General features: G+C 43.3%; 2 protein-coding genes across 2 annotated transcripts in view; both read right to left on the bottom strand.

The window, feature by feature from the left end:
* Window positions 1-7,798, bottom strand: part of LOC103762933 (ankyrin repeat and KH domain-containing protein 1) — a 60,917-nt gene extending 53,119 nt beyond the window's left edge. Inside the window, exons 1-6 of the mRNA XM_029960302.1 lie at window positions 7,647-7,798; window positions 5,382-5,529; window positions 4,542-4,689; window positions 3,816-4,049; window positions 2,472-2,566; window positions 1-238 (exon numbers count right to left, since the gene is read on the bottom strand). Of these exons, the coding sequence (XP_029816162.1) occupies window positions 1-238; window positions 2,472-2,566; window positions 3,816-4,049; window positions 4,542-4,689; window positions 5,382-5,529; window positions 7,647-7,687 (904 nt within the window). The 5' untranslated portion in view covers window positions 7,688-7,798. The remainder of the gene's footprint in view (window positions 239-2,471; window positions 2,567-3,815; window positions 4,050-4,541; window positions 4,690-5,381; window positions 5,530-7,646) is intronic.
* A 786-nt stretch (window positions 7,799-8,584) lies between these two features.
* The window catches only part of SLC4A9 (solute carrier family 4 member 9), a 48,721-nt gene continuing 32,623 nt past the window's right edge, over window positions 8,585-24,682 (bottom strand). The window contains 1 exon segment of the mRNA XM_029960205.1: window positions 8,585-8,668. Coding sequence (XP_029816065.1) covers window positions 8,585-8,668 — 84 coding nt within the window.

Here is a 24,682-nt window from a genome sequence, read left to right as displayed (position 1 = left end):
CCTGTGCCAGCAGCAAGGCCACCATCTCCTCGTGGCCCTCGCGGGCAGCCTCCATCAGAGGTGTGTAACCTTCATCATTGACCTCCTCCAGGTTGGCTCCCCGCTCGATCAGAAGAGCTGCCAACTCCACGTGCCCACCACAGGCAGCCAGAGTGAGCGGGGACTCGAAGGAATCCGCGGGCATGTTCACTTGGGCACCGCTGTCCAACAGCAAACGGGCCACCTCCACGTGCCCGTCCTGCAAAGCAGAGGGGAACCCAGGGGTCAGGCATCATGGAAGGCACTTGATGCTGTAGTTCAAAACACAACCATACTAGTTCTGAAAATGACCCCAGAAAGACAGAACCTTTTACTTATGGTGGTTCAATTATGACAGTTACTGTAATACTTGGATTTAACTGACACTTAGGTTTCCACCTACATCTAAATTAGGTTTAAATGCATGAGGGAAAAAGAGCTAGATATATGTTGGGGTTTTTTCTTTCTTAAAAATTACAGGATAAGACTTTCTTAAATATCCAGCACAGCCTCTGGGACACAACAGTAATAGAGATAGCAAACAAGCAACCACTCCATGACTAAACCTCAAAACAAGCAGCAGAAAAAAAGATTTTCTCTGTAGTTGATTCACAGATTCTATAGACAAAAAAAAAAAGTTATAAAGCTCAGAATTCCACTAATTCCCAAAATTAAAGAATTTCTTCTGCATTAACAGAAGCAACTTCAAATGAACTACCGGTTCATCGTTCTGAACTGTCAGCCAGTAACTCAAACAGGTAACACAGAGCTACAGGAAAGGGGGTAAGAGGGAGATCAAACATGCACCTCCCATCAGTACTTAAGTTCACCATGAATCAGGTCATACATAACCTGAGACTGACAACAATCAAGGCTGCACATTAAAGACAGGCTGTTGTTCTCAGAGAGTCTGGCTAAGAGCCAACAGCCACCTCATGAAAGGCATTATTACCCTGAGTGTGGCACTGTCCTGACCCAAACACACCACAGCTGTGAGGCACTTCTGACAGAACTGCTGATCAGAGACCAGGCACCTCAGGGGCCTGTACCTGCCACATCCATCAGATGGAAAGAGGTGAAGGCTGGGAACAGCCACAACAACGTGGTGGATTTTTCCCTTCTGCAAGGCTGCAGCCAAACGATAACAAGGAACAAATTCCTTGTTATGGAGCTGGGACTTCAAAGGCTCAGTTTCCTCTCTGTTGCTTTTAAAGGTCAATACACAGTCTGTAGAGTCAGAACACCTAGTCTGAAACACCTAAGAGCTAAAAACATGCAGACAAACCTCATGACTGTCTTGCCCAAGCGAGGCACTTCACAGCCTGCAAGTCAAGCCAGTGCTCTGATTGTTTCACCAGGAAAGGAAAAAAAGGGCAACAAAAAACCCAACCTAACAGAACAGTGGGCTGATGAAACCTTTAGTCTGTAGTCATGCTGCAATCTCCTTTAGGTGACAGCACATACCCACTGCAACTGTGTCCTTCTGAATTCCTTTTTGGCACCAGGCTCTGCTACAGGGAAGACTATTCAGGGATACTATTACCAGCCCACTATGGGAAGACTTGGACACAGCTCACCATGTTATAATCTGACCTTGGTCTCTTGCATCATCACCTCACAACTGCACTGAAAGAACACTTGATCCTCCAGCTCTAGAAAGCCTGGAGGAACACTGCAGCCTGTCTTCTAAGGATTACAGACTCCTTGGAGCAAATTCCATTTCCCCCTCTTTGCTGTGCTTCCTATGGAAACAAGGTCCTTGCTCTTCCTTCAAAGAAGTTCCCCAGCTCAGAGAGCAGATAAAAGGTCACCCAAGGTCTGGGCAAAACTGGTTGCAGACATGCTCTGACACAACAGTACACTCTTTATGAAGATGATGTTCTTGGATTGGGAATTTTTTACTCAGTGAATGCTTTGCAATTAGGAGTTGGCCAAGAACTGAATGACGTTTGAAAATAAAACCATAGGTAAAAAGAAAAACCTCACAACCCCATTTACAGAAATCTAGAAGAAAGCAAATCATCTCTTCATGCAAAACACTTCCTGCAGTGGTGAAAGAACAAGAGGAAGGCATGAATCATCCAGCTCAGTGCACTTCTGGAAGGGTCATTCCATGATACTCTGAGACGCCTTATTTATAAAGACAAAGGTGGGAATGTAACACTTATGCTTTAAAAAAACAATCAGTGACTTGGGCTCAACCTCCTATTTCACTGCACTGCAAATTAATCACTCTTACACTTCACACAGGGAGCACTGAAAAAAACCCACATTACCCCTCCCCAAAATTACAATATTTTTTCCTTGTGAGCAGTTACAGTAAAGCCTTTCTTACAGTAACAACACACCCCCTCCCCTGCAGCCCCCAATTGTTAGCAGAGGTTCACTTTACTTTATCACCTCTTGCATTCCTCTCTCCCCGAGGAGGGAGCAGTACAAACACAGGTATTTACCATGCAGGCCTCCATCAGCGCCGTGTGCATCTCGTCTGTTTTGTGTTCTTGATCAGCTCCAGCTTCAAGCAAAAAACGAACCATATCTAAATGGCCTTCAAATGAAACACATCAAAACAAATGAGCATTTCACATTGTCAGCTTTTAGCAGTACAGACAATACACTGAATGAAGTAATTCAGATTTTCGTAGTTTGCTATGACAATCTTCACACATTATAATTGGCAAACTTCAAACAGCCTTTCCCAAAAATACTGCTCAGTTGACAGTGTTTTTAAAAGCTTCTGCTGAACTTTACCAAAACTTTTTTTTCAACTCAATTACAGCTTATGTCATTTCAGGCTTTGCCCCTTACAGATTTTTATCATCTCAATGAGCATCCTCCCCCAAGGCAAGACTCAGTCTTCCATAAACTGACAGGAAAACAAGGTAGTTCAACTATCTTGCCAAAGATAACACAGGACATCTCTAGTCAATGGAGATTTTAGATTCCATCACTCTGTTAAGTTTTAGGTCACAAGAAATAAGAATGATGCTCCGACACATCCAGGAGTGTTGTCACTGGAATTTCTCTGTAAGGAACTACCATATGCTGCAGGAAAGCCATGACAAATCCAGGTACAAGTTTTCACATGGGTTATACACAGTATGTGTCCTCCAATTCTAATCACAAAGGCAAAGCCTAAAGCTACTATGATAATAATCCACATCCTTAGAGTTTCTATTTATACAAAAGCAATTGTTGGGAAACAAACCTTGGAAGCACACTGGATTACCATTGCACTCTTACTTTATATAGAAGCTTTAAATAAAAGCTTTAAGCAAAAGAAATTAAGTAAAGTCCCTAGAAGTTCATAATCCATAAGAATTCACAGTCATCCTCCAAAATTATACTGAAGGAAAAGAAACCAGTAATAATGGTGGCATTTTCACCCCATTAGGTATTTCTAATGGGGATCACTCATTCCAACTTCACATTTTATGAAGAACCAACAGAGATGCTTTCAGAATTCACAGGCTGTTGGTGAGGGGAACGTGAATAAAATAGGGAACGTGGTAGTGGGGGAAGGGTGTGTGGCAGTGTGTCAAAGCACCAGTTTGGACACAGCCAGTTAAAAGTTCTCATCTGCAACGTGTCAAACACACGTCCATCACATCAGGACAGAAGCACAGACTTAGCACCACTTCGCCATGGATGAGCATTTTGTTATACTGAGTTTAAAAGCAAAACCCAGTACTCCAAAACTCTCAAGAAAGTACTCCAAGTATGGCTGGAAGCTTTAGTTAGATGAATCCTAGCAAATAAATTCAAACAGAACCACAAAACAAGGCAAGAGACAATACCTTTATAGCATGCGAGTGTAAGTGCACTTTCTTTGAACTCGTTGGAGTGAGTGTTGATTCCTGCACCGTACTCCAGCAATACTCTGGCAACCTCCACATGCCCTGCACTGGCTGCTTCCATCAGGGGGGTGTGTCCATTCTCATTGTGGTCTTCTATGTTAGCACCAGCTTTCAGTAGCACCTTCACTATGTCCACAAAGCCCCCGGCACAGGCGTACGTGAGAGCCGTGTTCCCTGCAGAGAAGGACTTTGCATGAGAGCCCCTTCCACCACATCAGCATTTAAAACTCTGGTTAAATCCTGTCTTAATATTAACACAATCCAGCTGCAGGTTAATGCTCTCAGCAAGGTTAGTTAAGCTGTGATCAAGCACCAGCAATGTAGAGACCATTCAATGCTCGAAGAATTGTAACCCCTCTTTGGTAAAAAGCACCATGCAGAAATAACTGGTCTGGATTGGATGTGTCTTACTGGGTCATTTTGGATTGTATCAATGAGAAAAGCTAAATTTCATGTATTTTTCTGGTTATCTAACACCACAGTGGTTTTCACTGCTTTCCATTAGAGTTTATGTTAAAAACCATCTTTAATAATGGCCAGTTAAGACCCTAAACATGTCTGCTGTGGATCTGGCCTATTCTTAAGTTTCTGTCACGTTTTCTTGTGAATGAAAGTGTCAGACAAAAACAGGGCTTAAGACAGCAGTCTTACTAACTGCCCAGTTACCTGTGGAGGACTGTGCATTGACATCTGCACAGTGGACAAGGAGGAGTTTAACAATATCCACGTAGCCCCCGCTGGCAGCTGCCATCAAGGGAGTGATGTCGCCCTTATTCCCTCGATCCTCGACGTTGGCGTGCATTGCCAGCAGCACCTGGGAGAAAGTTCACCCCAGTCAGTAAATTGTAACACCCAACCTTCTGCTTTTAGTTGTCCCAGGGCAACTCGCTGGCCAGAGTGACAGCACAGGAACTGTCACTTGCATTAATGACCAGAGCACCCAGGGGTCAAGCTCAGAGGTGAACAGTTCTCTCCCTGTCTTCTGATCTGGCACCAAAACACAAAGCTTTTTGAGCTCTCACTTTCTGAGAACTATCACCTGAACATAATCAAGGCAGCACAAATTCTGCCCTTACACACAGAAGCAATACAGCCCCAAAATTAACAGAAATTAATGCAGTGTTGATAAAAATGTGATTAAAAAAAAAAAAGGATTGTGTGACCGACACATGAGTTTTTAGAAGGGAATCAGTTGTAGTATTTGGGTTTGCTGCTATTTTAGATCCTCTTGCTTGGCAGAACAGCTGAACTGCATCTAGAACAATGCCAGAAAAGTAGATGCATCATAAAACATAAGATTCATTCCTCAGATAAGTCCCTTCAACCTAAAGGCACATATGACTGCATTTTCCATTAAAAAACCCAAGCAATAACTGGAAACCCATAACAAGCTGCACTGACCTATATTCTAAACAATAAAAAATTACAATAACCAGAAGGACTAAAACGTTTGCCTATCAAAGAGGCCCCCTCAGACAAAGGTTTAGTCTTGTATTTGTTACTTACTTGTGCCAATTCATAATATCCTGCTGAACAGGCCAAGCAAAGGAGACTCTCCCCTTCCTCAGTGTGTTCATTTACGCTTCGCCCTTCATCCAGCAGCTTCCGGACAGCGTTGACATCCCCGTCGGAACACGCCTCTGCCAGACTGCGGCTGCAAGAGCAGTCACCACACAGTCAGCTCAAAACACACCTGCAAGAGCTGGGCAGCTTCCTTGGGCAAGGAGGAAGCCTTTAAGGAAAGACTTATGACATGAGTACTAAGCATGACTCAAAAGTACACCTTACAGATATATATTTTTTAAATAGTGTGTATATATATATTTATATACACACACACACACACACTATTTCCACGGGTGAAATGGAGATAAAGACTTTCCTTATGTCTAAATCAGCTCTTGTCCTCAGCAGTTGCTAACTCACATATGCTCTCATACAGACCAGATGAAGAGAGGAGAAGTCATTCGTGGGGTCTGCAAGAGACAGGAGCAAACCCCTCTGATGCTATTCCCACTTCAGGGCACGCCAGACACACGTGACAAAGTGCTGACTGCAGGAGCCAAGGCAAATGCCTACTACAGACAAAGCCAAAAATCAAGCAGCCAAGTATCAGAGACCACTAATATGGATATTGCACCCAGACAAATGTCTGACCCTCATCCCTCCTGTTGTGGGACAATTTCCTTCTCTGCACTAGCCCAAAGCTTCTTTTTTTTTTACTTGAAAACACCAGTTTTCATGAGAAAGAGCCTTACATTAGCTAATGACACCTTAGAGGAAGAAAGGATGGAGCCTTACAGAAGTTTACTGTGTTTCTTTTCATGCACTATTAAAAGCACATTAAGGAAGTTTTCAGAGGATGAAATAAGGCAGTAACAGCACAAACTCTACTGGAACACTACTAACTCCTCCTCAAAAAGAATAAATCTGTAAGAGGTAATTACAAGCTAAGAGTTAGAAGGAAAAGACAGAACAAACCCCAAGTTCTTGGAATCAAACAGCTCAGAAGTCTGTAATCACGATTTTAACCATCACTGACCTCTGGAGAGAATTGCTGTTTCCCCTGAGACATAGCAAAGGACACTAAACCAACCTTGGAAAAGGTGAACTGAGCTTCAGTTTATTTCAAATCAAGTCACCTCTCCTTTACATCTTCTTCTGTACCAAAAAAAAAAAAAGGTCTAACAGCAAAGACAACTATTCTTTCAGTCCTCAGAGAGGCATCATATCAGGTCTCATGAACTTCTTCACTGGACTATGTCCAACCTGTTTAAATGCTCCCTGACCTGACACTAATCCAAGACAAGCTGTCCTTAGTCCAGACCTTCCCAATCATCTCAGGAGCTTGGGATTCCAGAAATTACATCTCACCAGTGAAGCTCAAGGCCAAGGCAGTATTCCCTGTCACTGGGTCCCCCATCATACTCTGATGCATACTTTTGATCCTAGGTCTGAAGTTCAACAGAAGTTCAACAGGACATGCAGTCACACCATCCCAACAGTTTCAGAACTATTTGCATCACCCCAGAAAACACCTCAGGACCCCTGGGGATGTTGTGAAATTACCACAGTGGAGGAAAACCTTTGTGACAAAGAACAAACCTGCAGTTCTGTCATAGTGGGAGTTAAAGGCTCTTCTCATTACCTGTTACCAAAAGTTATCACATAGTACAGTTTCACTTTCCCCTAAGTTCCTGAGCAAGATCCTGGGGAAAAAAATCACTGCCCTGCAAGTGTCCTCTTTCCTGCACTGTTCTCTTTCCACTTCTAACACAATGAATTGGGTTCACTAGTTTCCAACCAAGTGTGCTGAGGCAGTAATTAGAAAGCAATCACCCTCTCTTCTACAGCTAAGAATTTAACCCTTTTTTGACAAAGAAATCAACTGTCTGACCCAGAGATTAGCTCAGTTGGTCAGAGCATGGTGCTAATAACACCGAGGTTGTGGGTTAGATTCCTGTATGGGCCATTCACTTAAGAGCTGGACTCGATGATCCCTGTGGGTCCCTTCCAACTCAGAATATTCTGTGAAATTTCTGTCTGGCACACAGAAAGAGCAGCATGTTAGAAAGTACCACTTTTTTGCACTTTTCTCTCAATAACCTGATGGGACAGCAGTTACACCTTCAGATCCAACACCTTTGCTTCCGCCAGTCGCGGAGCAGACACGTTACCGAGCACTAACGATAAAATAAACTGAACTGGAAATAAAAACCACAAACTATAGCTGGGAAATTGGGGGTGTGGGAGGGGGGGATCAGTACATACTTGTCCACTTGTCCTGTGTTGTGGTTGTTCTCGGCCCTCATCCGCGTCAGCGCAGCCGCCGCCTCGTCCAGCGCGCAGCTGACCGAGGACGTCAGTCTCCGGAGAACCTCGGGATCTGCGAAGGCTTTGCCATCGGCAGTGGACAATTTACCAATTCCTTCAGTGCCCCATCGATGGTCATCAGTCAGGTTAGTAGGAAAGTCACACAAAAGAAACGCAGAGACGCTCGTTTAGAGTTCAGCCACATGCACGATTAGTTACAAAGTGTTCGCAAACATGCCAGAAAAATCAGCTACTTAAAACCAACTGCTGACTTTTAAACAACACCTGAACATTTAATTAACTGTAATACAAGAGAAAAAAACCCACTATTTTTCAACTGGCAGCTTTGTTACTTGTCCCCAACTTACACCTTTGAAGAATTTAAGGAAAAAAAAAAATCCTATCAGGGGAGTAAGGATAAATTCAGGTGTGAAACCCAAAACCAGAAGTCTGGGAAACAGGTATTACTCCCCAGGCTTGGTTTAATATTTTCTGACTGTGAAGAGTTTTTCAATTTATTTAGTTAGTTTTTTTAAATTTATTATGCCTTTCCCACCCAACTCCACCCAAGATGAAGCAGACTAAGCTCTAATATACCTTTCTAGTTCCTTTTTCTGAAGAGAAGGAAAAAGCTTTTAAAAGTTATTAGCCTAAATTCCTAATAATTTACCACTCTAGCTACAGGAACAAAAATTACTAAATGAAATTTCAAATATTTTAAGTATAATTGAAATCAATGCCCCTCCTACACAGATATCACACAGCAGAAATGCTTAGATTCAAGGAACGTTTACAACCATTTCTTTGCTCAAGTTTTACCCCACGCAGGTTTTACCCCATATAGTTCAGCACAGCCTATTTAACATGTGGAAACATCACTTCAGGGTAAGTAGGGCTTATATCTTCATGTACAAATGTTCAAATAGTGCAAACACGCCCCTCCACACCCCCCAAAACTCCAAATCAATTGATTTCATGCGCTACAAAAAAACCAAATGGTTACTAGTTTATAGATTAGCCACCTTCCCCAGTGATGAGTGAAACTTCAATTCCTTAGCTGTTAAAGAGGGTCTAATTAGATACAAATCTCAGAAATAAGGCATCTTGTCCCTCAGAAGATTTGCTATTTGGTATGTGCATCTCTCTGCAGGTTTGATTTATGCCACATCTCCCACAACCCATCTTGTCATTCTTACACAATAAGTGCCAAAATCACATTTTGAATTTGTACATTGTTTTCAGACCACGTATTGCCCCAGTTTGAGAGCGTCCAATTTGTTCCTCATTAACATAAGAATTGATACTTACCAAATTTCTCCACCCTAAAACACTTTAGGCCAGCACACAGCAGGCACTCTGTGCTCCAAGTGCTGGCTTACAGTACTGGAACATGGTGTTGCTGGAAATGATGGAGAGTCCCTATCCTGCCATTGAGACAGATGCTTCCCAAGGGATTCAGGAGTTTACTTGGCTGATGGAAACTAAGGTTGAGATGAGCTGCTTAAGAGACTTGCTCATATCACAGAATCATAGAATCAACCGGGTTGGAAAAGATGTGAGATCATCCAGTCCAACCCTTGATCCAACCCCACCGTGCTTCCCAGTCCATGGCACTGATGCCACATCCAGCCTCACCTTAAACACCTCCAGGGACAGTGAATCCACCCCCTCCCTGGGCAGCCCATTCCAATGGCTGAGCACTCTCTCCATAAAAAATTTCTTCCTAATATCCAACCTAAACCTCCCCTGGCACAGCTTAAGACCCAGTCCTCTTGTCCTACTGCTGCTTCCTGGGAGAAGAGACCAACCCCCACCTGGCTACAACCTCCCGTCAGGGAGTTGTAGAGAGTGATGAGGTCCCCCCTGAGCCTCCTCTTCTCCAGGCTGAGCCCTCCCAGCTCCCTCAGCCTCTCCTCTTGGGACTTGTGCTCAAGTCCCTTCACCAGCCTCGTTGCTCTTCTCTGGAGCTGCTCCAGCACCTCAATATCCTTGCTACCTCCCTGGTTTCAACATCCTACCTCTGGATTGCTTCAGCATTATCAAGGGGTTATGAAAAACAATTTATAACAAATGACCCACTCCACGATAAAGTGAGAAATTACAGTTTGATCTGTCCACTCCATCTGTCTGGGGTTGGAAGCCTGGCTAGTGCAGAGCAATCCAAGCACAGAGAAGTGAGGCCATGGACTCTGAAGAGTCCCTTCCACCTCCAAACTCTAGATGCCATTACCCTTCCAGCCACCGCTGTTAAATATAGCGAGGTTATAAACAACAAGCCTCAAATGCCACAGCTCACGCCTCACAAATTAGTGCAAAGTAAATTTGCTGGTGGTGTGAAGGGGATGGAAGTGCTGCTGGCTCTGCAGTTGGGGCAGGTGGGGCCGGGGGACAGTCACTGCAAGACTCTCTCAGGACACTGATTTGGTATCAAACACAGAGAAAGTGAATAGTTTTGACACAGTTCTGCTTCCCCAGGACAGCTCCCGGAGTGACTGCTGGGATGTTTACACAAGCTATTTCTGGTGGCAGTGCTGGCTTACACCGGCTCGCAGTGAACACAAAGTAATGCTGAAGGAAAGACAAAGAATTAAGTCTTCACAACCCAGCACTGAGGGCTCATCTGGGACTGCGGCGACCAAAGCTGAACACCCTGGTGAGCAACATGGAAGAGTACTCGAGAGAAACCCACAGGACCCCTGAGCAAAGGCTGGAAGGGGGTGATTCAGCTTACAAGGAGCAACATCACTACACTTTCCCTCCACTTAGAAGAGACTCACTGAAGGAGCTGTTAACAGCCCTACTGCTGGCAAAAGAAGTGGAAGATGCAAAGTCCACTGAAAAGAAACCAACCCAGAAAAACCACCAAGACACCACCACCAAAACTTGTCACAAAGCAAAAGCTGAAGTGGTTATCTGAAACTGCACTGGGTATCTCCATTATGGCAGATCACCAAGGCAGTAGGTCAGACAGGTTACCCAGACAAGCAGAACCTACACTTGATACCCTCTCCATTTTAAAAGTTTGTTGTTAAAGCACTTATACCCGGGATTTCTGAAGGCAGAAGTCACACCACAGACCTCAGTCCTGTGTCCAGTAAAGACAAATGAACTTCACCCACTGCAGAGCTCCTGTTTTCATGGATTACTGCTGGTGGTCTCCTGCAGGACTCACCATTCTCAGATCACTGGTTCTTCCTTCTGGCAAGTCAAAGTGCACTTCCAGCTCACTCCAGATCCAAAAAAGGAGCTACAACCACTCCAAGACCTTTTGGAGGGTAAGTGGAAGATACTTTTTATTTACCCCACCAACTAGAACTCAACCCAGGTGCTACCCCCAGCTCTTTGTTTCATACTTTCTTTGCATTACACGTGCCCAAACTAATCAACAGCCACAGAAGAAATCAGAGCAGACATTTGTTTGGCTGAATGGAGTCAAAGGGAGACAGGCTACAGGAATTACCACTGCAGACACCCATTCATTCAGTCACTCATTCATTCACTCCCCTTCCACAGTTTATATCTCATTAATTGATCCATTTTTGCTTTGCTATGATTTAGGATGACTATGCCAGAATTCCCATGCTGTAATGCTCAGGTATCTTTTAATCTCTAATGTAATTATTTTCATGTCCACTTCATAACCATTTGCTCTTGTGTCACCCTCTTACACACAGGGACTGCAACAGTCTGATTTATGTGCAGGTACTGGACCAAAACTGTTCTTGCCTCCTCCCACCCAACAAATAAGAAAGCATCCTCAGGACCATTCTGCCCACTCCTGCACACAAGTGATCACGATTTCTCCCATTATTCCAGTCTCACTAGTGTGTTACTGATCTGATATTACCTGAACTGAACCCAGTGTCTGGCATTCTGTGCTTCCTGGGGGGTAATGGAATACTTTCAGGAACACAAGCCACCACAGAGGTTGCAATACCATCTTTTCGTGGACTGATCACTGTTGCAGGATAAGTCTGGAAAGAATATATGGGAGCTACAGTTTTTTACTGAGAACAGTCCACAGTCATTAACCCTATGGAGATGGTGACATTCCTAATGCACAGTTACAGCTTACCACTAAAATTATGGAGAGCACATTCATAAGCAAGCCAAAAGGAAGTGCCTTTATACAAGATGAGCTGCCATGCAAAGGCCAAGAAGGTAAATTTGAAAATAGCTTAGACAGAATTACTGTAAAGCCTGAGCCTTCTGCCAAGCTAAGAACAGTGTCCCTGAACATCACTATTTAAAGACATTCCTGACGAACAGACAACTGGAAGGACAGAGAGAGGAGAGACTGTCACCCATACTGTGATTTTGCTGCTTTTCCCTCAAATGTGCCCAGCCCATGCAGGGCCCACAGAGGCAGACACACCTTCACATCCTCTGTTGTGGGGCAGTTCTTCAGCTGAACAGCTGCTGCTGAAGCCACGTGCCAGTGTGTTGCCAAACCCTGGCAGGAACAAGGCCAGCAGCACCATCCAACAATGGAAGAGAGAGCTCTCAAATGGCCCTGGCACAGGGTGCCCAGAGAAGCTGTGGCTGCTCCATCCCTGGAAGTGTTCAAGGCCAGGTTGGGCAGGGCTTGGAGCAACCTGGGCTAGTGGAAGGTGTCCCGTGGCAGGGGTGTGGAACAAGATGACTTTTGAAGGTCACTTCCAACCAAAAATTATCCTATGACTCTAACAGCTTCCCCCGACTGGTAATATATAGACCTGGCTCCTCCCATCCAACACATCAACACACAGGCTGTAGATCTCTAAACTGGACAGAAAAGTAAGAATTCCAAGATCTTGCCCTTCTATTGGGCCACAAAACACTAATTCTACAGTACACAGATTTAGGCTGCATCTGAATAGGGCACTTCACCAGTTTAAATAAGTCAACAATTCTGCAGCTGAACAGAGATGAAATGTGCAGTACAACCAACTCCTGTGTAACCAGGCTGAGGCTGGAGCAGGTGACTTTTGTTCCTAAAGCTACTATGGCACACGAAGGAACTCAGTGGCAGTCGGTGCCAGATGTTCCACACCTTAATGCCATATTACTGAACTATTTAAATTAGCCTGAACTTGATTACAGAGGTGTATTAGAACAAGAAGCTCCCCTTTCAAGGGAAAAGCTTGCTCATCCAATACACACCTCTAACCAAAACTCCAATTTCCTTGTTGACTTTCAGACTCACCAGGATATTCCCACCTTGCCACTGCCAAGGTGAGAGTTTTAAGGTGACCTGAAATGAGCTGGTAATTTCTCAGTGTGCTCTGAGTTTCACATGTCAGACACAGAGACACCACCTCAGAAAAACTGCAACAAAAGCAGGTTTTTATCTTCAGAAAACACACAGTGAAGTCCCTCATAGCACATATACTTTGGACATCAAAGGAGACTGCTCCAAAGAGACCAACATATCCAACTGTAAATGGTAATGTCCAATGATTCCCACAAAACCCTGCAGATTCAGGGGTGATTATGTTCCATTCAGAGGAACTGAGAGGTTCTAGACTGTCAAAAACAACTGCTACAGTTTTATGCCAACAAGCAGTGACTCTGCCAGAACAATATTAATTCCAGCACATCACAGGTGCCACCACAAGCCAAGAAGGCAACAAGCAGGACTGAGCATACCCTGTCCTGTAAGGTCTCAGGGGGCTAATTCCCCATACAACTAACAAAAATCTGATGATGTCAAAATAAATTCCCCAAACCCCAGCTTCATAGTACATCAGCTTCAGAGCCAGTGAACTAAATTATAGCATTGTCAGTACACCCAGCAAGACCCACATTGTTTCTGCATTAATATATCTAATTTACAGCATCAGAATGAGGGACATAAATGTATTTACAATTTTTGAATGCATTTTAAATATTTACATGTGGTTTACTGTATTCTGATTGCTCAGAATAAAGTCCTCAAGGCAGAGGCCACACATTGACTAGCACTCTTCAGATAAAGGAATTAGAAAATACTAATAATTTATTCTAGTCTACTCATCTTCTAAAATTCATATGCTTTAAAAAAATCTAAGATAAAGTGTTGTTAAAAAATGTAATTTACACTCAGTTAAAAAATATCAGAGTTACAGGGAAAGTTTACTTGTGTAAGGAAAACAACTGTTTAAAGTGAGAGTATAGCCCGAGTGATGCCATTTGCCCTTGAAAACAAACTTCTCTAATAAAGCAGTTAAAGTGTAAAACCCTCTTTACTAAGTTAAGCACCCTATACTTAAGTTTCTTTGTGATTCTGGTGCACCTTTGAAGAGTTCACACAATGTTTACAGACCCAATGAAGTACCCGGGATCACGTGTAAAAGGAGACCTTCAGCAGCTTGTAATCTCAGGATGCATCAACAAGAATCTCACTGGCATCTCGATCACTCACATAAACCAAAAACAAAACCAATCCCCCCCAAACAACAAAAAAAAAGCAAACCCAAGCCCAACCAGTTAATTCAGACACCATACTCGACTCTCTGTATTGCTAATATTGCTACATATAATATTGCCAATATTATATGTATAATGACACAACCCCTGCTCAGGAATAGCCAGTTCTACCTTGCCTTTCAAAAAAACCCACATTTGACATCGATTTTCCACCACACAAGTCCTCTCCTGGCACAGCTGCCCTTAACAAATACATTGGTAGTGAGCTGCCTTTTACCATAAGCTCTATTTTACCTCGTGTTTTGCTTCTCCAAGCAGAGCACCTGGAGTGAAAAAAGAACAGTGTTGCCCATGGGCAGCACCAGCGATCAGAGGATGATAAACTGAGTAGCTCAGGCACTTGGTGCCAATCTGAGAGCAGAAAAGCCCAGCCAAGCTCTTGGAGTAAGTCTTTGCCAGCTTTCAAATCACAATAAAAGAACTGTCCTGCAAAACCAGTTCTGCTGGATTAAGGTGACACCAGGAGCTGACACTGGTGGCCAAAAGCAAACATCTGTTACTGTGCAAGTTGTGCCCCCAACTTCAGACCCAAAGGATGCAACAACCATCAGACAGTTTTAAAAAAATACTATTTAAAATCCTGGCCCGTCCGAAACACGCCCTGAAAACGGCAAAACACTTGTAAAAATGGACAAACTGGGTTTCCCTGGAGAGGAACAAAGTGGCAAATCCCAAATTCCTTAGCAGAGGAAACCTGCCAGGGAAAGACACTACACGAACATCAGCAACCACAGACTGAGAATAAACATTTTTATTATGTAATGCTGAATTATTCAGACCACAACCAACTAAACCTCACAGAAGTTTTACACCCCTCAATGGTGTTTTTTTGCTTAGCTGACCACGTTTCAAAATTCTTTGCAAGTTCTCACTTTGAGGACATTTTTTGAGAAAAGCATTAACCAGAATGTTTCTGTTTCTCAGTGGGTCACTCCAACATCACTGCCAGGCAGGGAGCAGTGATTTGATATGGTAGGGATTATTTTAGGGATTATTTTAGCTTTGTTTTCTAAAACACTAAAAAAACTACACTGAGGTTTTCAGTCTTTCCAAGCCAAGACTCATTACCACTGAATGTCACAGTTATGGTCTGATCTCAGCTCCAGTGCACTGAAAACTCACTGTGCCCCCACCAGTAACTGCACTGCACACAAGAACTTATCCTGTTATATATGTGTGAGACAAACTCTGACTGTGAAACTGTACCTTCCCCATCTCACCGAGTGCATGGCACAAACAGAACTCACTGGCTGCAATTTTTATTTTTCTTCTTCTCAATTAGTATTTGGACATGCTAAATAAACCTCATTTAGCATGAAATTGAGAGCTGCAGCTTGAGGGTTTGGTTCTTTTTTTAAAATTTTATTAATTAGCATTTTACACTATTTAATGTGTCACCATCACAGCTCCCCAAAGATTTTGAGAGCAGCTGAATTCTCAATTGCTACAAATCAGATTCCTGACAGCAAACTGTGACACCCAAAAGTGACATTTACCATGCAATCTGAAAAATCACGTTCAGATAATTTTCTGGCAAAAGCAGAAATTTATTCCCCTGGATAATGTTTCATGGTCTTGACCTCAAAATATCCCTTTCTTCACAAATCCACACTCTTAAAAATAATAGGAACTCCCCCACAATACCCACTATATCCAAAAGGTATTTTCTATCCAACAGAAAGGGGATGTCTGATAAAAAGCATCACTACACACAGACATAATTGGAGAAAACCACCTTTCATTTCAGCTTCCAATTTTCACTTACTTGACACTGCAAACTCTTAATATTATATTTGCATTTGCATCTATTTCGATGCAGTTGCCAGAACAGGAACCAGTAATCTCCATCCCATTCTCTCCACTCTCCAGCACAGCAGCTGTAGCAGTGAGGTTTTCCCTTTCCAAAATCAAAAGCCAGGAAGTACTTCTCCAGCTCCAATTAGTTCTTACTGCTATTTCAGTAGCATTTTGATGACAAGGGTTCCCTTTTCGGGATCATCTCCTTTTACACCAGTGTGCTCAGATACCTCAGAATCTGAAAACTAATTTTAAACCCCACACAAACACGAATCCTTGATTAACAGGTCGATATTTGTCAGCATTTCTTTTGAGAAATTAGATTCATTGGGTTTCAATTTAGAAATTTTGATTTCAATTTAGTCTCACATCACTTTGATATCAGGTTACCCAGTCAGGTGATTCACTACCTCAGCCACCAACTTTCATTTTCAGTAAAGCCTGGAAGCCCCACAAGCAAATTCAGCAATGAAAACCATCTCCACACAGACTTACAGATGTTTCTAGCAAAATCCCAATCTCCCCAAATAGTTTGTAGTTCCATTTAATTCCTCTCCCCCAGTCCAATCCACCCATTTCCTTTGTTTTCCAAATGCAGGGAAAAATACAGATATTTGACAGATATGGAATACCACACATATTTTAGCTTAAAATATTGAAATAAGAGATTAGTTTAAACCTTGTAGCAGCGTTGTTACCACATGAGACTTCAAAAGGAAAGAATAATACCAGAAGAGTTATCCATATAATTATCTTCTCATACTCATCCTATTTAAAATCCTCACCATGCCAGACTTTGCTACACCCTAACTCTCCATTTTTCTGCCAGTTTGGTTTTTCCCAGACTTTTATCAGCACAGCAAGGTGACTCTGACCAGCAAAGTGCCTTTCTAGACAGCACCTGAACTGGCAAGGGAAGAGAAAACCATGGAGCCAGGAACAGAAGATTCCTACCTGATCCTGACCTTACCCAGCTCACCAACCTTCCCTGTGCCACTCACTCACAATGCCCTAATGTTTGTGCTTCCTAATCCAGGATCTTGACAAAGAAACTCAATCTTTCCATTTTTCAAGGCATTCCTTCTATTAAATCTCCACAAAGACACATTTGCCTTGCTCCAAGGTGACAAGTTCCCAGACACCATCCTCAGCACTGCTCATTCCTCGCAGGAACCACGACTTTCACCACATTATGTGCATAAAATCATGCTAATCACTCAAGCAAATGCACTTTGATCCTAACTACATGGAATATGCATAATATGGAAGCATCATGGATTACTCTGGTGTCATGATGCACTTCAGCAGCAGCAAACAGCTTTTGCACCCATCTCTCTGCAGAGGAGCACCTGGGAGAGATCTCTGAGTTTTGGGTTGCCTTGTGCCCTAAAGCAGCAGCTTCAATGAGGACAAAACCAATATCACAATGAAAACTATTTCCAGCTCTGTCTGAGAGTAACAGCTAATTCTACCAGCTCCAGTAAATGGTTGGGGTTTGCTCTAGTTTGGGCTTTTTTTTCTTCCCCCCCCCCCTTTTTTTTTTAATGAAAAGAACTTTTACCCATTGGCCTCCTTCCTAACTTGCTTTTGGTTTTGTAAGAAAATTTCAGAGAAATATTCAGAACACAATGCTAACTTTAATCCAAATTAAAAGGACAAGGATGGGATTAAGCAGTAGTTTATAAACACCTCCACGAGTCTGAAAAACCTGAATTTGTTTTGGTGCTTTGCTGGGATTAAATGGGAGGTACTGGATAGCACAGTTCAATAGGAGCTTAGCACTTCATTTTGGAATTTTTTTTTGAATGACCAAGTCAGAGATTTTTTTTTTTTAGTTTTTTTTTTTTTCCACCTTTAACACAGATAAAGGTCAGAAAGACCTGCCAGGGCAGCAAAATCATAGCAAACTACTTGGGTGCCTGATGGCTTTTCCCTTGCCAACCTTTTCGTCCTTCCCTCACCACCTCCTCCTGCAACAATCCTGCAACAATCCCGAAATGCCTTTCCCAGGGCCACAGCAGTGTACAAACTAAAGTGTAGAAACTGCATTTATACACTTAAAACAAATGCTCAGCTGGTTGTATCAGGCTCCTGCACTGCTGTGATTAGCTAAGGGAAAACTTCAGCCACAGGCAGAATTGTTGGCCTGGCTTTGTTGGGTTTTAAACTGGACACAGTTAAACGGCAGCATCAGCACATCTCCCAGTCACCTGCTCCCAGTGAGCCCAGTGGGGCGTGAGCTCACACATCCCAGCACATCCCAGCTCATCCCAGCTCATCCCAGCTCATCCCAGCTCACACATCCCAGCACATCCCAGCTCATCCCAGCTCATCCCAGCACATCCCAGCACATCCCAGCACATCCCAGCTCATCCCAGCTCATCCCAGCTCATCCCAGCTCATCCCAGCTCATCCCAGCTCATCCCAGCACATCCCAGCACATCCCAGCACACACATCCCAGCTCATCCCAGCACATCCCAGCTCACACATCCCAGCTCATCCCAGCACATCCCAGCTCACCCCAGCTCACACATCCCAGCTCATCCCACCCAGCACATCCCAGCTCACACATCCCAGCTCATCCCAGCACATCCCAGCTCACACATCCCAGCTCATCCCAGCACATCCCAGCACATCCCAGCTCACACATCCCAGCTCATCCCAGCACATCCCAGCTCACACATCCCAGCACATCCCAGCACATCCCAGCTCACACATCCCAGCTCATCCCAGCTCATCCCAGCTCATCCCAGCACGTCCCAGCACATCCCAGCACATCCCAGCACACACATCCCAGCTCGTCCCAGCACACACATCCCAGCACGTCCCAGCACACACATCCCAGCACGTCCCAGCACACACATCCCAGCTCATCCCAGCACATCCCAGCTCATCCCAGCTCATCCCAGCACACACATCCCAGCTCACACACCCCAGCACACACACCCCAGCACATCCCAGCACATCCCAGCACACACATCCCAGCACACACATCCCAGCACACACATCCCAGCACACACATCCCAGCACACACATCCCAGCACACACATCCCAGCACATCCCAGCTCACACATCCCAGCACACACATCCCAGCACACACATCCCAGCACATCCCAGCTCACACATCCCAGCACACACATCCCAGCACATCCCAGCTCACACATCCCAGCACATCCCAGCTCACACATCCCAGCTCACACATCCCAGCTCACACATCCCAGCTCACACATCCCAGCTCACACATCCCAGCACATCCCAGCACACACACCCCAGCACACACATCCCAGCACTCCCTGCCTGCTTACACAAAGTAGTATTTAAACCCCAAGTCACTCTCTGGGAATTTACTTTAAGCTGAGGTTGAAGTGTGTGCAATATTTACCCACACAACTAGAGAGGCGACAACTCGGAAAATGATCCAGGAAGCAGAAATCATGAAATCTGTAAGGAAAGCTACAGAATGAATCCCTTACTTTGTGCCATCAAATATGAGAAAATTGACATGTTTTAATTCATTATTTTACAGAAAAATACCGTGGATAATGGTAGGCAATTATTCATTTCCTGGTTCTTCGTTTCAGGCCTTATCAAAGAGAAATATTTTCTCACTTCAAGTCTGACAACTGCTTGGCTCCAAGAATCTGAAAGATGCACCTCAAAGAGCTAAGACTGCCACTGAAACATGGGAAGGAGGAACGTGGAAATGGCACTGTCCACTGTTGGAGGGTAAGGAGTAAAGAAAAGCCTCACATATCCCTGAGAGACACCGAGAGAAGAAAAACAATTACTCAAGCCAAAGAAGGTGCACAGAATTCCTATTCTTGACTCCTGGCATTCTAACTCAGCCAAATATTTCATGCCTCATCCTCTTTAGGGCTTCTGACCTTTGAAAACAAGTTACCTTACAGACACTCTCATCTATTTAGTGGGGCAAGGAGAAAAGAGTGGAATTACTTTCTGCTTTTTGAGTAACCTAAGGAAAAGTATCACAATCCCTACAGAGCCTGACTCCAGGATACGACCCCCCTGCACAACAGAGGTGCAGGAAGATGAGAACTCAAATAACCTTTGAATGCTATTTATAGGCAAACAGCCCACTTGAACTCTTCTCCAAATTTCTGGCATTCAGTGGGAAACTGAGCCCCAGTGGGCTGTAATTGCCTTCCTGAATCAGAAAGCAGCTCTGACTCAGTACAGTACTGAGTGACTGTCTGGGAAAAAACATCTGAAAATACTATTACATTTTCAAGCAAAGACCTAAGCAAACTTTGAGGGTCAGTAGCATCACTTACTTAACTCAGAAGCCTAGATTTTTAGCCCCCAATTTTTGCAAATTAAGCACAGCAAAACAAGCCAAAATACTGAGTATTTTCAGAGGCTGACCAAGTGCACCACTTCTTCTAAAAAAAGATCATCATGCTAAAGGTGTATAGCAGGCTACTGCATGAATTCATGTTTCAAACTGAACACTTGGGAAACTGCAGACAAAACCCTCTCCTCTGCCTGAAAAGATCCACAGCCTTCCAGTGCAGTGTCATCATTACACACATGCTGCATAAAGAAGATCCTGAAAGCAAGGTCTCTGAGAATGCCACAGTAGTTCAGAGCACAAACCCAACAAAAACCAGGGTGCTACAGTCTTCAGAAAGAAAATACAGAATTTATTCTACCATGACCCGACTTGAAGAAAGAACACACCCATTTACTGTTAACACCCCTCTACAGGAACAGCCCAGGGGGCTCATCCCATCCTATCTGTGCAGAGAGAAACCATAACAAGCATGAGTCCCATGGAAGGAGTTGCTTCAAATAATGAGTATGGAAAACTCCAGCACATTAAGGTTCTACCAAAGCAAATTTCTTTCATTATTTCCTCCAGGTCTTTGTTCTTAATCCGTGTTAAGACTAAAATAAAGTTGTTCTACCTCTCATTCTCTCTGTACAGCTGAGGAGGATCAGGCACTGGGTGTGCTCACTGTCAGTGAAGGCTAATAGCCACAAGCACAGCCACAGTGCAAGTTTCTCCTCTTTTCATTATTAAATCTTCCTACATGCTCCTTTCCCTTTAGAGACTTCCAAAATATGCTGCTTGCTTGGTTTTGGCAATACTAGGCAAAGCCAGCTGGAAGTCAGGCCAGGTTGGTTAGAACATTCCTGCTTGCTGTGGTCTTCTTCTGCTACTCAAAAGCCACGTCATTCCTTGAAAGCAGAGACAGAATTTTAGCCTTTTTAATGATTCACAGTCAAGGGTTTTTTTTTTAAAGGACATATCCAAACAGGACTGTCACCAAATATATATATATATATACACACACACACACACACACAGAGGGACACAGGAATAATATTCCTGTGCCACACAGGAATAATATTCCTGTGCCACACAGGAATAATCAAAAGCACATACATGAAGTAACTTGTAACAATTCTTCAGATAAGTGTTGGTAGACTTAAAGTCAAATTCAACTTGCAAACCAAAGGCAAAAGGCAGACAACAAACTGAGATGTATAAACAAAAGCACAGCTTGCAGGACAGATGAAATAACACTCCCACCCTCCACGCATCAGTGGAGCTCAACTTGAGTAACGTGACTAGTTTGGGGCAACAAGTTATGAAGAAGTGAGATCACAAACAGAGATTCCAGAGGAGAACAAGAGCAGATGAAAGTCTAAATAACATAAGTTAACAGCAGAGAAAGACATTATTTAGAAAAAAAACAACAACAAAACCCAAAAAACTGAGGGTGATAAGCCCAAGTCTGCAAGTTGGCTCTAAGGAAGGCTGGAAAAGGGAACACTGAACCTGGATATGATGCATTGAACAAGCAGCCAGAGCCATTAAAAAACACCAGTTGCTTTGCTCCAGCTTTCTTCCTTTTCTTGAGAAGCTTTCCAAAGAAAGCAACTCAGTGCCCCCTTCACATGCTGTGGAGCTTCCAGCACTGGAGGGAAGTCTGTCCAACCAGTTCCTAAAGCCACCCATCAGGAATGAATTTGCCTGGGGAGAAGGAAGAGGAGGAGATAAAACTACATCTACTGAGATTTCTTTCAGCCAGATATTGGAAGGAGTTTTAAGGAGCTCTACAGAATTCAAGGGAAAGGTGATGGCTAAATGACAAGTTAGCAATTGCTGGTTTGGAGGTAATGCTTTGTTACACAGTCCTTGCAGAACTGCACTGTGCCTTTTGCTCCCACAGCCAGTGCCTTCCTGATGGATACAACCAGGATAACTTTGTGCAATGCAGTAATTATTTTTTTTAACATTTCCTAGTATGTACTGATTCTTCAGGTATTTAAATAATTCGTACTCACAAAGAATTTAACCTGCATTTTTTTGCAAGATGTTTTATGTACTACAGCTTGTTTTAAATCTAGAGATTTAAGTTATTAGCTTTCAAAATCAGGTCTTTAAAACAGCAGAAAATAGTTTATAGCAGGTAATGAAGATGCTCGTGCCCCATTGCAAAAAAAACCCACTTGATTCCCTAAGCAGAATCAAAGGTAAGTGACAGTATATTTGACCTATTTTGTTTTTCAATAACCTGGTGAAAACTACTTTGACTTCCTAGAAATAAGCAGATATTGATCATTTACACCAGGCATATGCTGTATTACCATTTGTTTTCTTAGAAACTTATTACCATTACTTCCTAAATATAAAATAGTCATATTCTGTCAAAGGTGAGTTAACAATTGAAAAAAAGCGACAGATTCATCTGTTACTACAAAGTATTGGTGACTCAGTAAATCTGTTGCATCTGACGCTTTAAAAAACCCCAAATATTTAATATTATCATAAAATTGATAGAAGAACAATGTGTCACAGATCCACCACCAAGAGCTGCCACACCTGCCAGGTGTCCCCAGCCAGTGTCACAGCACACAAACCAGACTGTTCAGGCAGCACCCAGCCCTGCTCCACTGCAGTGACGTTATTCCTCACAGCACAATTCCCTCAGCTCCAGGAGGGGTGGCTCCACAGCCAGCCTTACCAACCTGACTTACCAGTCTGTCCAGTACAGGGCTAAGTGGATGGCACTGGTTACTGCCACCAGGCTTCAACATTAAGCTGCAGAACACCCAAAAAACCCCTCAAAATGGAAATGATCAACTGATTCTGATCCCATCACCTGCACCCCCTGAATACTCACCTAATACTCCAACTCTGCTTTGAACATTTTATCATCATGTGCTAAGGAAACTGTGTGACTGACAAATGTAGAAAACAACCAGAAATGCAAACAGACTCCAAGTCTGTGTAACTGAGGGTTTTAAATAAACTTTTAAGAGACTCTTCTTGCAGGAGATACAAGCAAGAGACTGAGGCTTGTCGACCTCCTCACTCCTTCCTCTCTCTCCTGACACATTTCAGGAGAAGTGTTACACATTCTGCTGAACTCAAACTTGCCAGAGCAGCAACTGCTTCACTTCCCAGGGTTCCCATCTCTGCTCCACTCTCTCCCAGTATCCCAAGGACAGCACCACACCAGAGCAGCATGGACATGGACCAAAGAGAACAACTCAGTCCTGGGGACATCCCATCTCAGTTCAGGCATTACACAGGACTGGCAATAAAGCACTGCTGCTTTTCTCCTTCCCAAACACTCCCCACGTTCCTTTTGGCTGAGGCTGCTCCAAACACTGATCTAACGACAAGTCCTGAAACCAATTCTGAATGGGAAAAGGTTTTTATAACCAGAAATATTCCCCTGTTGGAACAGGAGAGCAAAGGGGGGTTTCTCTTACAGAAGAACCCAACTTGCATGAAAAATAAAATATGGCAAAAGTGAAATAGAAAGGAGAAGTGGAGTTAATAAAAAATATATCCCGAACTTTAAAAAAATCTTACTAAAAGGAGAATTGCACAAGTTGTTTATGGCATGGTCAGGAAGAACTAGATAATTAATGATTACATCTGAGATACATATATAGATATACACAAACATGCAGGAAACTTGAGAGACTGAGCAGTACCCTGGCCAATTTTAATATTTCACAAAATAAAACTTGTAACTTTCTGTCTTGTCTCTTCCCATTCCTCATGCCCCTTGAAGGCATGAGGAATGGCATGAGGAATGATACTTTGGCAAAGAATTCTAAGAGCATAACTTTCAGAGGTGGTAAGGTAACTTAGCTGACTGATACCTAAAAGTATTATTTTAAGTGTTATGACAATGAGATTGTTCTTCACAGCAAAATCCAACTGAAAAACAGCTAGAAAATATGAAGCTGGTACATGTAACACACTGTCAAAGCATGGAAGTTAAATTGACCAAGAGCAGGATTAGACCAGACTTCTAATCTAAAAGCTTACTAGACTAGAAAAAAACATTTAAATCATGCAAAACCTTGGAGAATATTAATAATTTAATCACATGCACAAAATTCAGACAGTTTGTCCAACTTACTCAAAAGCACAACACCTCTGTACGTTTCACATACCATATATTCCTTCCCACTCTGAATCTTTGGATGGTGAAGAAAGAGAATGAGCAAGTCATTGTGCTGTGCCAGTATCTCAAAGGGCAGAAGTCTCCCAGTTAACAAGACAGGGGTGATTTCAGTGGCACTGCAGCAATGCCCCAAATGAAGCCTGTTCCAGCTTTCCTAGTGAAAACTGTTTCTCTTATTGGATCCATCTACTGCATCCATAGAACACCAAGTATTTCAGATCAGACCAGAGGATGGTGAAAAGCCTGTCTTGGTTTGTAAGTCATTCACAATAACTGCACTAGAGTGAGACTTTTGC

This window comes from Manacus vitellinus, unplaced genomic scaffold (genome assembly GCF_001715985.3).
Source record: "Manacus vitellinus isolate BGI_N305 unplaced genomic scaffold, ASM171598v3 scaffold_25_pilon, whole genome shotgun sequence".
Lineage (NCBI taxonomy): Eukaryota > Metazoa > Chordata > Aves > Passeriformes > Pipridae > Manacus > Manacus vitellinus.
Note: the sequence above shows the minus strand (reverse complement) of the source record. Positions and strands in the feature narration are given on the sequence as shown.